The sequence below is a fragment of the Babylonia areolata genome, chromosome 2 (assembly GCF_041734735.1).
Source record: "Babylonia areolata isolate BAREFJ2019XMU chromosome 2, ASM4173473v1, whole genome shotgun sequence".
In the NCBI taxonomy this organism is placed as follows: domain Eukaryota; kingdom Metazoa; phylum Mollusca; class Gastropoda; order Neogastropoda; family Buccinidae; genus Babylonia; species Babylonia areolata.
This window is the reverse complement of record NC_134877.1, coordinates 8235345-8251554: the sequence shown is the minus strand read 5'-3', so window position 1 is coordinate 8251554 and position 16210 is coordinate 8235345. Positions and strand designations below refer to the sequence as shown.

The following is a 16210-nucleotide window of genomic DNA, read 5'->3' as shown; positions in this document are numbered from 1 at the left end:
CGACTTCCGCAGTAGTTTCACGTAGGTAGTCAAATTCAAAGAAATGGCTGAAGTAATCCACGGTGATGAGGTAATTTCTTTCTTGGATTGTGAAGATGTGTCTCTTTCGCCTCTGAGGACGATCCCATCTTGAATGGTGAGTTCATCTCTGTAGTCAAAATATGCAGTGATGTTGGAAGGCCATTCCTGTCTTGATAAAGGCCATACCCTGACAATGGTGTCGTTGAGCTGAGAAAGAGTGTTGTCTTCTGTCGTTCGTTCTTTGATTTCCGCAAGACGTTCTGGCGTGAAGGGTGACCGTGTCAGTGAATTTATGTTTTCTGACTCTATGTCTGATCCTGGTGCTGCAGACAGTGCATCTGTCACAGGTATCTGCTGGCCTAGTCTGTATTCAAGTGTACAGTCATATATCTGCGCTATCGTCAGCATAGACTGTAGTCGCATTGGAGCTTTTGACAGTCTCTTGCAGATTGAGACAAGAGGTTTGTGGCCTGTGATCACTTGTACAGGACAGCCATATGTGTAGTGGTGAAATTTCTGTAGACCATAGAGAGCAGCAAGCATTTCTTTCTCTATCTGTGAGTAGTTTCTTCCCGTTATAGATAGTGTTCTGCTTGCAAAAGCAACTGGCCTGATGTGTTCTGCATGAGCACAGATCCCAGTCCATATTCACTGGCATCATTGATGAGTGTGAGGTTTTCATTTGGTTTGTAGAAAGCTAAGGTGGGACTGTTCATGATCTTCTCCTTCACTGATTTGAAAGCCTGTTCCCGGGATGAAGTCCACATCCACAGTACATCCTTCTTGAGCAGGTTCTGAAGAGGTTGCAGGTCCTGGGTGAAATGTGTCAAGTATCGTGAGAGATATTGACCATGCCCAGGAGTCGTCCGAGTTCTTCAACAGTCTTTGGTGTTGGGTAATCCTGCAATGTTGGGTAATGACTGCAACTTTGTGAGGGTCTATTTGTAGGCCATTTTTTGTGGTTTTGTTTCCCATTAAGGTGATGTTGTCAGATCGAAGATCCAACTTTTCCTTGTTTTGTTTGATCTGTTTCTCTTTGCATCTCTGTAGGAAAGATTGGTAATGTCTATCATGAGTTTCAGTGTTTTTGCCATGAACTATGACGTCATCAGCAATGCAGACTGCTCCTGGCAATCCATCAGATGCCTCAAGAAATTTATTTTGAAATATTTCTGACGAAACTCATGTACCCAAAGGGAATCGTAGCCATCTGTACCGTCCAAAACAGGTCTGAAACGTAGTCAACAGCTAGATTCTTCATCAAGCTGTACATACCAAAATCCTTATCCTTTTAGAATGCAGTGGATTTGCTCAGGTCATGAAGGACATCATCCAGTACTGGAAGCGGGTATCGTTCTCGTCTCTGAGCTTTATTCAGTTGAGGTGGATCAAAGCAGATCCGTAATTTTCCTTTTTTCTTCTTGGTGCCGACTATCTGCCTAAACCATGCTGCAGTTTCGCTAACTGGTGTGATTGCTCCATCTTCAACCATCTTGTCAAGTTCCTTCTCGAGTTGAGGCCTGAGAGAGATTGGTGTGCGCCTGTCAGGCATGATGACTGGTTTCACCTGTGGGTCGACCTCCAAGTGTTGCAGTCCTGGCAGTTTTCAAAGTGATCCGTCAAACACATCTGCGTATTCGTCTTCTGTCGATGCAGAGTGCATCTGAGCAACGTGTATGAAGCTGTCTTTTTGTATGTCAGTTAGCCCCATATCTTGTGACGTTTGTAGACCAAGCAATGGAGTGAAATGGCCTTCAGAGACAATGAATTCAATGGTATATTGTTTCTTGGTTTTAGGGTTTATCACTGGTTGTCTGTCTTCCCCAGCGGTGTGAATTGGGAGTGATTCCACATTTTCATGATCTTCTCAGCTGGTTCAATGTTGACAGTAAACTTTGCTGGGAGCATGTTCACAGAGGAACCGGCGTCTATTTGAAATGTCACTTCTTGTCATTTTACCATCATGCGATACAAGTCTTTCTTGGATTGTCCGATACTGTTGATCAAGTTATCATGGTCTGCATCTGTTTTGTTTGTCTCCTCCCACATCTGTTGCACATTTTCTCGATTGTCCTTTTTGTTTCCTGTAACTGTACATTTGCGGCCAAAATGATTCTTTCATGAGCAACGAAAGCATGTTTTTCCATAAGCTGGACATTCTTCTTTACGTAGCTTAAGGTATGTGCCACAAATTTGCTTTCTTTGCTCTTCTGGCGTGTTTTGATTTTGTTCACAGCTTCATTGTTATCAGTAGAGTGCAACGGTGTTCTCAGCTGTTCGGCAAATGTCCACACATTTCTCCAGGGTGAGTTTCCTAATCATCAACAGTTATGTTTGTGTGTTGGAGTCTTGAATACCAAGCACACGGATCATAGAATCTACGCAGTCTGGGCAAAAAGCACACGTCTTGCTGAGGCCTCGGATTATGGAGTAGAACTTTTTAAATGATCCCCCTTCTTCTTCTATTTTTCTGCCCCATCATCTGCACCGTTTCAGTGGCATTACTCTCACGCCGCTCATTTAGATTCCCCCATACACGGCCACACCCGGGTTCGTCCGTAGCAGTTCCAGCGTCGGCAGTCCACAGGGAACCATCGATGTTTGGTCGCCAGGAGGCCACACACCAGAGGAGACCCTGCACTGCTGCTGAGTCACTTCCATTTCAGTTATTCAATCACGATATAACTTCTCTGAAGTGATTCTATTGTTACGTCATTACTATTGACATATCACCTGACAGGGGGTATATCAGATTAAAGGCATTAATACATAACTGTTAGCAAGGAATATATCTACATTAATAATTAGAATATATTTATATAGCGCTGAATCTTGTGCAGAGACAAATCAGAGTGCTTTCACACCAGTCAGTGACACGCATGCATAACTCTTGACTGAAAAAACTGAAAAACAACGAAGGGGCAGGGAAGGGAGACTATTTTGGGAAGAGGTGGGTTTTAAGGCCAGACTTGATAGAGCTGAGTGCGGAGACTTGACGAAGCAAAGGAGGGAGCTCATTCCAAGTGCAAGGTCCAGAGACAGAGAAAGAACGGCGGTCGACAGTGGAGTGTTTGAATCTGGGTATGCGTAAACAGAGTGGATCCGAAGCAGATCGTAGAGAGCGAGATAGGGTGTAGATGTGAAGGCAGCCACGGCGATACAAAGGGGCAGTTTGTGAATACATTTATAACATAGAGTGCTGATCTTGTACTTTATTCTGTGTGAGACAGGGAGCCAATGGAGATGTTGTAAAAGAGGAGTGATGTGCTCAGATCTTTTGTTTCTGAGGACAGGTCGGGCAGCAGAGTTTTGTATGCGCTGGAGGGACTGGAGGGATGAAGTAGGCAAACCAGACAATAGAGTTACAGTAGTCGAGGCGAGAGAGAATGAGAGAAGCAACAAGTCTAGATGTTGCATCGGTGGACAGATATTTCCGAATGGAACCGATGCGCCATAATTGACAGCAGCAGAACTGACAGGTCTGGCTGATAATTTTTTGCATGGGCAGTGTGTTGTCAAGTACAACATGAACCACTAAACAACACATAAGAAGCCAATGAAAAAGTTCAACACTGAACTGTAAACAACATGAACTCAATTTCTACCCCTACCCCTCCCTCCTCCGCCCCCCTTCTCCCGACGCACACACACATGAATGCTTTTGTTGGTTTCATAAGTCGTAAGTCATAAGGAGGCGGAAAAAGAGAGGGCTGCTAGGAGGGGAGGGGATTATTAAGTGAGACCCAGAGAACATTCAAGCATGACTATGATACAGATATGACGTTGTCTCCGATAACGTTGTTCAGCGTGGAAAAAAGGAAAGAAAAAAGAAGAGTAACGTATCTAACAAGGCAATCAAGAGGATGACTCCTTTGAAGTTTTTAGTGCCTAGAATAGAAACGTTTTGTAAGCTGATTTAAATGTACAAATACTGCTTTTATTCTTAATATTCCCCGAGACTAGAATTCTAGGTTTCCGGATAACTATATTATCTGTATACGTTCAATAATTTTGCTGAAATCATACAGTCAGTGCTGGAGGACCAAAGCCTTTTATCGATCGAAACATCATCACTACTTTAATCTACCGTAACCTGTATGTCAGTTGAAGAATGTATAGGGTTAGATAGTCTCCTGGCTTTGAATTTGTAGGTGTCGGGAGACAGGATTTCTGTCCAGACTGGACTGCTAAAATTACAAGAACATCAGTAACACTAAGTCCCAGAATAATCATTAATTTCCATTTAACTTTTTTTGTTTTTTTAACAAACGTTTATTAATGTCTGTGATAAAATCAGAACATTCCTCTTTTTATGACATCCAAGAATGTGATATTTTTTTATGACAGAAACTGCCATTGAAGAATTTATAACAATATACTGATAATTTCATCATAATGTCTCTTATTCAGAAACAGCGCTTCTTAGTTTTCTTTAAAATACATGTTATAATTTCTTTTCCTATATAATAAATCAAGCTGCTCAGTTTTTCATTTTCATGTTTAAATTGAACCTTTTCACTTTTAAGTTAAACTTTTGCCATGTTTATATATTATATTATATATATATATATATATATATATATGCTGGATTCGACTCTGAGCTGAGAGACTCTGTGGTGTGAGTGACGAGCCTTTGAATGCACATGTAATTTCCATTCGGATTAATAAAGTTGTATTGTATTGTATTGTATTTGTAATTTAGGACATTAAATAACGCTCTCTCATATAGGCCTACATCACTCTTAAATTTAAAGCAGCAGAAAGAAATATAGCTCTTTTTTCTACTTAACACATTCCTATGTAAAGGTCGTCAGTCATGATCCTCTTTCTTGAAAGGATCATGACTGACGCCCTGGAAGATCATGTGGGAACTGTCAGCATTGGAGGCAGAGTCATCACCAACCTGCGCTTTGCCGATGACATTGATGGCCTGGCAGGAGAAGAGAAAGAACTCGAAGAACTCGTGCACAAACTTGACAAGACATCATCAGCCTACGGCATGGAGATCAGTGCCGAGAAGACCAAGGTTATGACCAACAACAGCCAAGGCGTAACGTCCAACTTGCACGTAAACGGTGAAAAACTGGAAGAAGTCTCCTCCTTCAAATACTTGGGTGCCATTGTGTCAGACGAGGGTTCGAAACCAGAGGTCCTGTCCAGAATCGCGCAGACTACTGCCGCACTGAGTCGATTGAAGACTATATGGAAGGACAAAAAGATCTCCCTCTCGTCCAAAATCAGACTAATGCGCTCCCTCATCTTCTCAATATTTCTATACGCTTGCGAATCCTGGACCCTCACTGCAGAACTCCAGAGAAGAATCCAGGCCCTGGAAATGAGATGCTTCCGCAAGATCCTGAACATTACATACAAAGACCACATCACAAATGAGGAAGTGAAAAGAAGAGTCCAAAACGCCATTGGCCCATTCAAAGACCTGCTAACCACAGTGAAGGAACGCAAGCTCCGCTGGTATGGACACGTCACACGATCAGACGGCCTAGCCAAGACCATCCTGCAGGGTACCGTACAAGGAAGGAGGAAGAGAGGCAGACAGAGAAAGCGGTGGGAGGACAACATCAAAGAGTGGACGGGCCTGCCATTTGCCACAACTCAAAGGGCCGCTGAGGACCGAGGCAGGTGGCGCGAGCTGACCAGGCAGTCATCCATGGTGCCCCAACGACCCACCCACGGGTCAAGGGATAGATGAAGATGAAGATGTAAAGGTCGAAGTTGCTTTATCTCATAAACAGAACTATTAATTAAGAAAATGAAATAACAGTTAAATGTGTAGAAAAACCTTATGACAGAGACAACTTGGAACTTATTTCTAACGACAAAGTACCATCTCATACCATCTATATTTTGATGTTATACTTATGAAAACAAGATTGCAACAAAGAAGAAAGTTTAAACTTTAATTCGAAAAATATGCACAGATCTAGAAAATCACTTATCCCTGAACAAATCTGACACAAAATCACACAGAATAAAAAAGGACTAGATGAAATCCGAAAAAAAACACGGAAGATGTTATTCTTAGATCAAAAGCAAGATGCGTGTCACAAGAAGAACAAGAAAGGCAACGCCTTCAAGACTTACTTGTGATACACTTTATAAAAAAAAATCCAAGCTATTTATATATTGAGTATAATGCATTTACTGTTATATTTATATTTTTTGTATTCTGTAAACTTGGCACTTTGATCTGATATTCGACCCAACAAAAGATCTGTCATTATTATCATTTTTTGTTCAAACAGGAACTTCTTTTGCTAAGCATGGAAGTTTTATTTATTGCAAACGTTTTGGTGTAGCCAGTAGAACAAGGGAAATTACTCTGCTGGGAACTTAGTTTGCTTTAAACTGATCTTTCTCATCTTAAACATTACATTTTGAAATTATACTCAATACATAAAAAGCTTGGATTTTTTTTTTTTTAAAGTGCATCACAAGTGAGTCTTGAAGGCCTTGCCTCTCTTGTTTCAAAATGTAATGTTTAAGATGAGAAAGATCAGTTTAAAGCAAATTAACTCCACTAGCATTAGAGAGTAATTTCCCTTTTTTACTATCTGCACCAAAACGTTTGCAAAATAAATAAAACTTCCATGCTTAGGAAAAGAAGTTCCTGTTTGAACATAAAATGATAATAATGACTGCTCTAGCTGTTGGGTCACAATATCAGATCAAAGTGCCAAGTTTAGAGAATACAAAAAATATAAATATAACAGTAAATGCAGTTTGCATATAATTAGGCTTCATTCTTTATTTTTTTGTGCCCATCCCAGAAGCGCAATATTGTTTTAAACAAGATGACTGGAAAGAACTAAATTTTTCCTATTTTTATGCCAAATTTGGTGTCAACTGACAAAGTAGTTGCAGAGAAAATGTCAATGTTAAAGTTTACCACGGACACACAGACACACACACACACACACACACACACACACACACACACACACAGACAACCGAACACCGGGTTAAAACATAGACTCACTTTGTTTACACAAGTGAGTCAAAAATAAGTGGATATTTCTGTCCTTTAGAGAAAAGGCACATACCATTAGTAAACACATTATGCGAAAGGTGATTTTTCTAGCTTCCGTTCGCGATGAAACGATTCAGATTGATCATAAGGGTTTCCACCAAAAGACGTGTCATACAAAACCGTTTTAATGAAAAATCTGGTGGATATTGCGGATTCTTAAGTATGAAAACTTCTAAACAAATTGAGAATAAACATCGTTTTGTACAATAACTTAGGACAATAAAATTGACTTATTTGAACAGCCCTGAGATGGCCTAAACGGTCGGCTGGGCTCTAAACAACATGAATTGAATTGACTTATTTGAAAACGCGATGTTCTTACTTTAATCTCGAGCATATGACTTCATGCCATAATGTTTAAAAGTATATATTCTTTTCAAAACGAATAAAGGAAATACAAGTAAGTAAAATGGCTGAAACCAAAAATATGTTGTCGAATATTAGTGACAAACATCACACCTATATTAACGAAAACTGCAGACAGTGAAATGTGCAATTTGTGTGAAATGGAAAAGGATGCAATGTCCCGTTCTCACTCCCATTCGATGGAGCTATAACTTATTTTGAGACAAAAATATAAACACGCTAACAGAGCATTGACTGATATTTCCATATTTTATTTTCCACCTCCGTTGCAAGCAAGGTCATGGAGTACCGTGTTCTTTTCTTCCATAAAATACTTTGGTGCTTCAGCATGCATACTTCATGTGTGATTTTTCTTTCGAGTTCATATTACAACAAATACATACGTGTGTTTTCTAAGCAAGTGCGTTGGAACCTGGGTTTTAACTTCACAATGAATGTGATGTCACATCAGTTTTAAAATCACCTAATGTATAGTAAACATTTCTACAATTAACAAATCACATAAAAGGACATGAATATATTCATTTCTGTTTCAAAAAAAGCAATCCGAACATTTTTCCCTTTTTTTAATGAATATATTCAAAACATACGTAAAGTTTACGTAATCACAAAAATGGTTTACAGTTAAATGGGAGTTGCTGTTACAGATCTTTGACATGGGTGATTCTTCGTTGCCATTGTCTCCAGTTGGACCTCGGGACCAGGACTCTGGCACGACCACTCCCGTTTCCTTTCTACCTTGTCGTTCTCAGTGCCGTTAAACTAACTTCCACTTTTAACTTCCACAATGAAACTGCCGATATTGCATGTTCTCTTTCAGCCCGCTATCTTGGTGCTACATTTGATCTTACTATTTCCATCAAGCAGCACATATCCAATACATGTCAAGCTGCCTACTTGGAAATAAGAAAAATCGGTTCCATTCGACAGTTCCTTTTCACTAAAGCTACAAGAATACTGGTTTTTGTTCAGGCTTGATTATTGTAACGGTCTCCTGGTTGGTTCGCTTAAGTACCTTTTTGAAAATCTCCAAAAGGTTCAGAACGGTGCCGCCAGTTTGGTCTGCAAGTCACCTGGAGGGGAAAACGTCACACCACTCTTACAGTCTCTTCACTGTCCACGTGTCGCATACAGAATCAACTACAAACTTGCATCTATCCGTTTCTCCTGGAAATGCCCCGAGATATCTCACAGATATGATCCACATATACATCCCATCCCGCGAGCTCCGTTTTTCTTCCGATACTGGTCTGCTTCGCATTTCCTCTCTCAGCACATACTCTTATGGTCAGCGTTCTTTCTCTTTTTCCGGCCCAGCTGTTTGGAACCAACTCCCCGTGTACATCAAGAACTCTTCTTCTTCCACTTCATTCATTTACGTTTTCACTGAAAACCCACTTCTTTAAACTATTGTAGAAACCATCGCCCCACCCCATTATTCTCATTGTGTACTTCTCGTGCACGCGCGCGCGCGCGTGTTTGTGTGCTTACCTGTTTTTGAAAAGCCCTATTTAGAGAATAGGTACATTATAAATTCACATTATTATAATAATTATTATTACTATTAATATGTTATGTGATACGACGAAGAAGAGTGGTTCTGCGAATAGCTAGGGGTTAATTTTGTGCGCCTTGGCTTGTAACCTGTATTTTTTGTTTTGTTTTGTTTTTGGAAATATAATTGCAGTGGACAACAAAGCTGAACATTTTCTGTTTTTGTGTGTTGTCGGGACATAATTATTTTTCTGGAAGGGGGGGGAGTACATAGGCAGCCCCTTATGGGTTGCGACAGTGTGTGTGTGTGTGTGTGTGTGTGTGTGTGTGTGTGTGTGTGTGTGTGTGTGTGTGTGTGTGTGACTGTGCATGTGTCACTGTGAGAGTGTGTGTGTGTGTGTGTGTGTGTGTGTGTCCGCGCGCGCGCGCGCGTGTGTGTGTGACACAGAACAATAATTTTTATTTTAAAGCAAAACATTACAACAACCAACTGATCTATAGTGCTTCTGAAGTTCCATGTAGGGTATACATCTCTTGTGCTGTGATAATATATCTAAAAACAAGAGACGCAAGGCCTTCAAGACTCACTTGTGATACACTTTAAAAAAAAAATCTAATCGTTAAAATGTATTCTGTATTTATTATTATAAATCTTCGCGTTAAAAAATAAAAAATAAAAAAAAAGTCCTAACCAGATTCGAACCCCGCGAGTTCGGGTGAGAAGAAACTGCCTTATCCATTACACTATCGTGGGTCCTTAACTGACGTTCTAAAATTTGATATTTGAACATACTTTTTTAAAGGGCGATAAATCAATTGCGGTATTCGCAGTGAGAACGCTGTTTAAATCATATTATTCTGGTGTATCTTGGGCATTCAAAAAATCTGTAAGGGCAATAAAAAAAAATCTTTTTAATGGCCATCGCCGCAATTACACTGCAACATTTAGCCGTTTTCACTAGATCTAGTTAGATGTACAAGTTTAGTTACACCCGCCGGGAATGTAGTACGACACGGTCGAATCAATTTCTCTTTTATGTTCATTCTAGTTTTATAGTTTTAAAGTTGATATGAAAATTTAGTATTTTGTCAAACTAATAACATGTAGAGCAAAGTACAAGTACTTCTAAACGTCGTAAGAAGTGAAAAGGACTTCATTTTGAGAGAAGTGAAGACTGGAAATTTGTTCGTTTCATCGTGATCAGTTCAAGGGTAGTAACTCGCATGGTTTACAATTTTTAACTGTGAATTCCGACTGATTCTGTGGATATTTTTATGTCAGTTTGGGGCATAATCCAGTAAGTGATGAGGCATTCACAAATCTTTCTCTGAATAAATATTAACGGTCTCCTTCTCCAACTTTCCATCACATGTTATCGTGTATTGTCGATTGAATATAGGATTGAACGGGCAGGTCAACAACTTGAAACAAAATGGCGTCGTTCGCGTTCGCGAAGAATATGAGCACGCGCTTTGAATGTGTACGCAATTGATTTTTGCCCACGACCTTCAGGGCTCAGCCAACAGGTCTGTAAAGTCCACTCGTCGTATTGATTTTATTATTTTCCGAAAAAGACCACTTGGGCGAATGAACATAGTGAAAGCCCTGTACACTGAGAGTAAAACACACAAGCTTTTTATGTATTGAGTATAATTTCAAAATGTAATGTTTAAGATGAGAAAGATCAGTTTAAAGCAAATTGAGTCCCCTAGCATTAATTACAGAGTAATTCCCTTTTTTTACTATCTGCACCAAAACGTTTGCAAAATAAATAAAACTTCCATGCTTAGGAAAAGAAGTTCCTGGTTGAACAAAAAATGATAATAACTACTGCTCTTGTTGTTGTGTCAGAATATCAGATCAAAGTGCCAAGTTTAGAGAATACAAAATATATATATATATCTAACAGTAAATGCAGTTTGCATATAATTAGGCTTCATTTTTTATTTTTGTGTGCCCATCCCAGAGGTGCAATATTGTCTTAAACAAGATGACTGGAAAGAACTGAATTTTTTTCTATTTTTATGCCTAATTTGGTGTCAGCTGACAAAGTATTTGCAGAGAAAATGTCAGTGTTAACGTTTACCACGGACACACACACACACACACACACACACACACACACACACACACACACACACACACACACACACACACACACACATACAGAGAGAGAGAGAGAGAGAGAGAGAGAGAGACAACCGAACACCGGGTTAAAACATAGACTCACTTTGTTTACACAAGTGAGTCAACAAAAAACATTTCCATTATAGAACAACCTACATGACATACCTTAAACATGGAATCATCTAAGTGCAACACATATTTAAATGCATGTCACAGTGCAAAGATGCTCAATTACGTAGACAACATCCATACGATCAGAGTATTTGTTTTTTTCCCACTGCTGACTGGTATCAAATAGAAATAGAAGTGTAGCCTGAACAAAAGAAAACCTACTGTGCAAACGTTCCTGGAGGAAAAATGAGACCAATATAAGCTTAAATGATACATAAGTTATTTGTTTATGAATGATCTTGAATTCCAGAGAAATGTTTCCCGTACCAGATATATGTATTCTAGAAACTTAAACCATTTTAATGTGAGAAGAACAAGGAATACTATTGGGGGGTTCGGATGAATCAGTTTAATTATTTCGTTGACATGTTATGATGAAATCTACTGGAATACTACAAACTGCGGTAGATTTTCCTCTCAATAATGATCAATCAAGCTATTAGAATCCGATGTTAAGTAGGATATCAATTTGAAACTCCGTGTTTTGTTAAAGAGAGACCAAGTTTTCTGTGTTTACTCTTCCATTGTGACTGTTCCTATTCTATGTGTTTTAACTGTGAAATCGTAACACTGCCAGTATTCAGTGAGTTCTTAACTTTCGAGGAGCTCCTAGACATAAACATGTCTCTGTTTATTTGTCGGTCTGAATGCATGTATGTATGTATGTGTGTACGTGCGTGCGTGCGTGCGCGCGCGCGTGTGTGTAAGGAGATAGCATGCACATGCGCGCGTAAATGCGGGTTTTTGTGCGTTTGGGTATGTGCGTACTCTAAAAAAGTGAATATGTATTTCTTTATTTGTTGAATGTGTATGTGCATACAGTCACAGATAACATTTCTGGTAAGATCCAAAAGGAAGGAGATGAAAGATTCGGTTACTGACAGCAATGAAGAGTATACATGAAGGTCATATTGATGATGACGATGATGGTGAATGTGTAGGTCGCACGAGACTGAAGAAGAGAGGGGTGACAGATGTTGTCAAAGAGGCTGAGGCCCAGCTGGCTCAACCTGACCAGGGTACGTTGTCAAGGCTCTCATCTTAGTCTCTTTATTCGTTTCATGTTTGGGTTGGTTAAATTTATTCTGCAAATTTGGGAGGAATGGGGTGGCGCGAAGACATAATTGTATAGAAAAGAAAAAGAGAAACATGTTAAATGATAAGAGCATTCATATAAGAGTGGGACTCAGTTCCATTAAATATGTCGACATATAATCTGCAGTAACAACACACTGTTTCAAATGGAAATTGCGGTTAGTCGGACCTCAGGGATATAACGTTATGTGGAATAGTGAACACATTTCGTTTTCACATTTTCAGCATGTATTCTTTGAGTAAGGGCTGTGTAAAATAAGACTGGTTGTATCAACCGTTTGGGAAATTATAAGTCAGATAGCAAAAAGGAAGACAAAAATTCACCGAAGACCATAGGGTTATATCGTTTCCGTGTATTCTGAAAATCAGAGTAAGTTTAATCGTGCTGTGCATTCTTCTGTTTTGTACCTATATATCTGTCTATAACTATCTCTCTCTCTCTCTCTCTCTCTCTCTCTCTCTCTATATATATATATATATATATATGTGTGTGTGTGTGTGTGTGTGTGACCATCTTCTTTTAGAAAATGTACTGTGCATTGTCCACTTACTTTCCAGAGTTAACAATCTTTTGCCATATTCAATTCTTTTGTTATAGAATATTGGTTCTGATGAGTCTGCACAACAAAGTTTGTAGGAGTAAGTTCCGTTAGCCAAAAAGGCCTCTATCTTTTTTTGTTCCATGCTAATTTATAGCATATGTTCTGTAAACTTTGAAACAAAGTGTCAGGGGGGTTCGACCAAAAATCCACAACTGTATCAGTTTTGACAAAATGAGTTATTTTGATATTGTCACTCTTCCAGCTGGAGTTTGCAATATCCTCCTTTAGATCTTCAATAAATATTAAATATCAGCTAATTTTTCAGAGTTGTTTATTTGTGTACATTCTGTTAAATCATTTGTAAATCACATTCCAGATACTTCTTATTAAGTAGGGTTTCATTTCATCTACAAATGATTTATGCAATGGACTGAAGAGCTTTAATAACAGCTCCCTAACTATATTGCACTTGTTTTTTTTTCTCGGTTTCACATGATCATCAATATGATTTTTGCCTGAAGTGTCTAATGATGAATATTAAAGCAAGTTTCAAACGATTTCATTTTGCCTGATTAGAGATATTCTGAATCATCAGCATACTGAAATATTTTGGGTTATTCATTATCTACAGTAATTGGTGTTGTAAATTTTTAATCTGTCATTGTTAAAAATTGGTTTGGCTGCAAACATCTTTATAAATATCAGCATTTGTTCCATTTGTTATAAGCCTAATACACATATTTCCAGAACTGATTAAAATATTTTTCTATGTATTCATTTCTTGACGTAGTATTAGTAAATCTGTCATCCACTTTGTATTGTTTTCTAGCTAGTTCTAAGACAAGTACTTTAATTCAGGACGGTTTTAATGTTCACATAAAAGCGTATATTACCGATATCTCTATTCCTCCGTTTTCACTTCATCTTGGCAGTTTTTTCTTGTCCCAGACAAAGTCAGAACACAAATTTTGGGATTGTCTTATTTACGAGGTTGTTTTATTGCCGTGAAGTTTAAAGTATTGTCCCCATATACACAGAGGTTCATTACTTCATCTTTCCCATAAGCTAGGATATGCGTTTAGACCCAATGATAAACACATCCTTCACCTCTGATAACTTTATCATTACTTTTGTCAGAATTGATAGATTATTTACGAACCAGGGGTTTGTCTTTTCTCTGTGTTGTATATCATTTGAAGTTTCTCCTTTGTCTTTGTTCTCAGAAACTGATTTTAAACATTTCAGGAAATATCTCATGAAAATCGACAAGTAAAAAACTTTTTTCATAGAATTTCCTTCAAGCACAAATGATTTTGAATTCTGTATTTTATGCTCTTCATTTCGTCTTCTCCTAGTTTGCACATCGTTTTATATGTAGGTGTATGTTTCAGTGAATCACAGACGATCAACAGGCAGCGGAGACTTCTCAGCTCAGGCGACACCACATGCAGTTCGTCCAGCTTCCGCCGACACTCTTGATTTTAACGAAGATGAGGATGATGACGAGGAAGATGTGTTTGAGCGCGTGCGCAGAAAATATAACTTGCAAATTGACAGTGACGAAGACAGCATTGCTTAAATGTCTGTTCTTCAAGGAAATGTGAATGATGTCAAACATTACTTGAATCAAGTTCAGATTCCAGCCATAACACAGCCGTGTGTCGGCTGACTTCAGAAATTTGAAGAAGAAAAAAATACACTGAAGAAGAAAAAGTACACACACAAAAACACACACACACACCCTTTATCAGTAGTTTTTATAGACAGCGATTATGACTGAAATTCAAAAAAAGATATGACACTTTGCCTTTTCAGGTCCAGTAAACACAATCCAGAGGTTAAAAAAAGGCTTTAAATTGTCACAGTACGTTCGGCAAAGTTCTAGGAATTCCAGAATGGAAGTTGAAGAGAATCAGTTTTCGAATCGGATTGTCCGCCATTCGCTGTTTCATATGACAGAACAGCTTTATCTCACTCAGTACGGCCAGTCCTCTCTTCTCCTCTACACAGACCCCTCGGATGTCCAGTGGGTGTCTGAATGACCCAACCTTTAGCTTCCGTCGTCAGAATTGTAGTATTCTTTGTCAACATTCACGTCTTCAGAAAAAAAAGCCTTCCGCTTGCAATATTTTGATGATGGTAACTGGGGTGAAACGCTGTTAACGTCGTCTCTTTCGCCGTTCGTATGGAGAGAGTTATTCATCAATCGCAGACGATCAACGGGCGGATGAGACAACTCATCCCACAAAACACTTCTTGCAGTTTGTCCAGCTCCCGCCGACACATCTGTTGTATCGCATTGTATTGTGTTGTATTGTATTGTGTTACTCTTTTTGTCACAACAGATTTCTCTTTGTGAAATTCGGGCTGCTCTCCCCAGGGAGAGCACGTCGCTACAATGAGAGCGCCACCCATTTTTTGTATTTTTTTCCTGCCTGCTATTTTATTTGTTTTCCTATCGAACACACACACACACACACACACACACACACACACACACACACACACACACACACACACACACACACACACCTTTGGTGCTTTTGTTGTTGTTGACGCATAATTTTCCACATTGATTTGACGACTTCTTTGTTTCTAATGCTCGAAAAAAAAAAAAAAAAAGGAAAGCACCACGAAGCATCTAAGATTCCCGTAAACCATATTCTTTGAGGTAAAAAAACTTTAAAAGCTGACATCAGAGTTTTGGCTCATGTGTGTGTTTACAAACAATGTATGTGTAATAACCCAGTGTTTAGTTAGTTTGTGTGTCCGTGTGTGTGTGTGTGTGTGTGTGTTTTCGTTTAACAAATTCATTTTCTCTAGAAATTCTTTGTCTTTTCACACCAACATCAACTTTAAAAGGGAAAAAATCAGTTCTCTCCATACATTCTGAGACGGTTGACAGTCCATTTCTGCGAAGGGTACAAAAATATAAATAAGCCAAAAAATGTTTCCACAGTCAGTCACTTGTTATTTCTTTTTCCACAAAACTTTGACACTTTTATCTGCGACACTTCCCCATTGAACAATAGCAGTCATTTTATGACTTTATCGAATTGGATCTTCTGTTTAACATGGAAGCCATATAGATTCATTTATCTGCAATGAGCAGCAACAATCTGCCAAGCAATTGTATTGCTTTGTATTAATTGTATCATGTTGTATTACTTTTATCTGTGTGACATTCGGGCCGTTCTCCCCAGGGAGGGCGCATCGCTACACTGAGAGCACTACCCTTTTTGTGTTTTTCTGCCTGCAAGTGAATTTGTTTTCCTGACATAGTGGATTTTTTACAGATTTTTGCCAGGGACAACCTTTTTCTTGCCGCGGGTTCTTTTATGTGCG

At 38.9% G+C, this 16210-nt stretch overlaps 1 protein-coding gene across 1 annotated transcript in view; it reads left to right on the top strand.

The window, feature by feature from the left end:
- The window catches only part of LOC143296081 (uncharacterized), a 57324-nt gene extending 42864 nt beyond the window's left edge, over positions 1 to 14460 (top strand). Inside the window, exons 8-9 of the mRNA XM_076607842.1 lie at positions 12170 to 12247; positions 14257 to 14460. Coding sequence (XP_076463957.1) covers positions 12170 to 12247; positions 14257 to 14444 — 266 coding nt within the window. The 3' untranslated portion in view covers positions 14445 to 14460. The remainder of the gene's footprint in view (positions 1 to 12169; positions 12248 to 14256) is intronic.
- The last annotated feature ends 1750 nt before the right edge of the window (positions 14461 to 16210 follow it).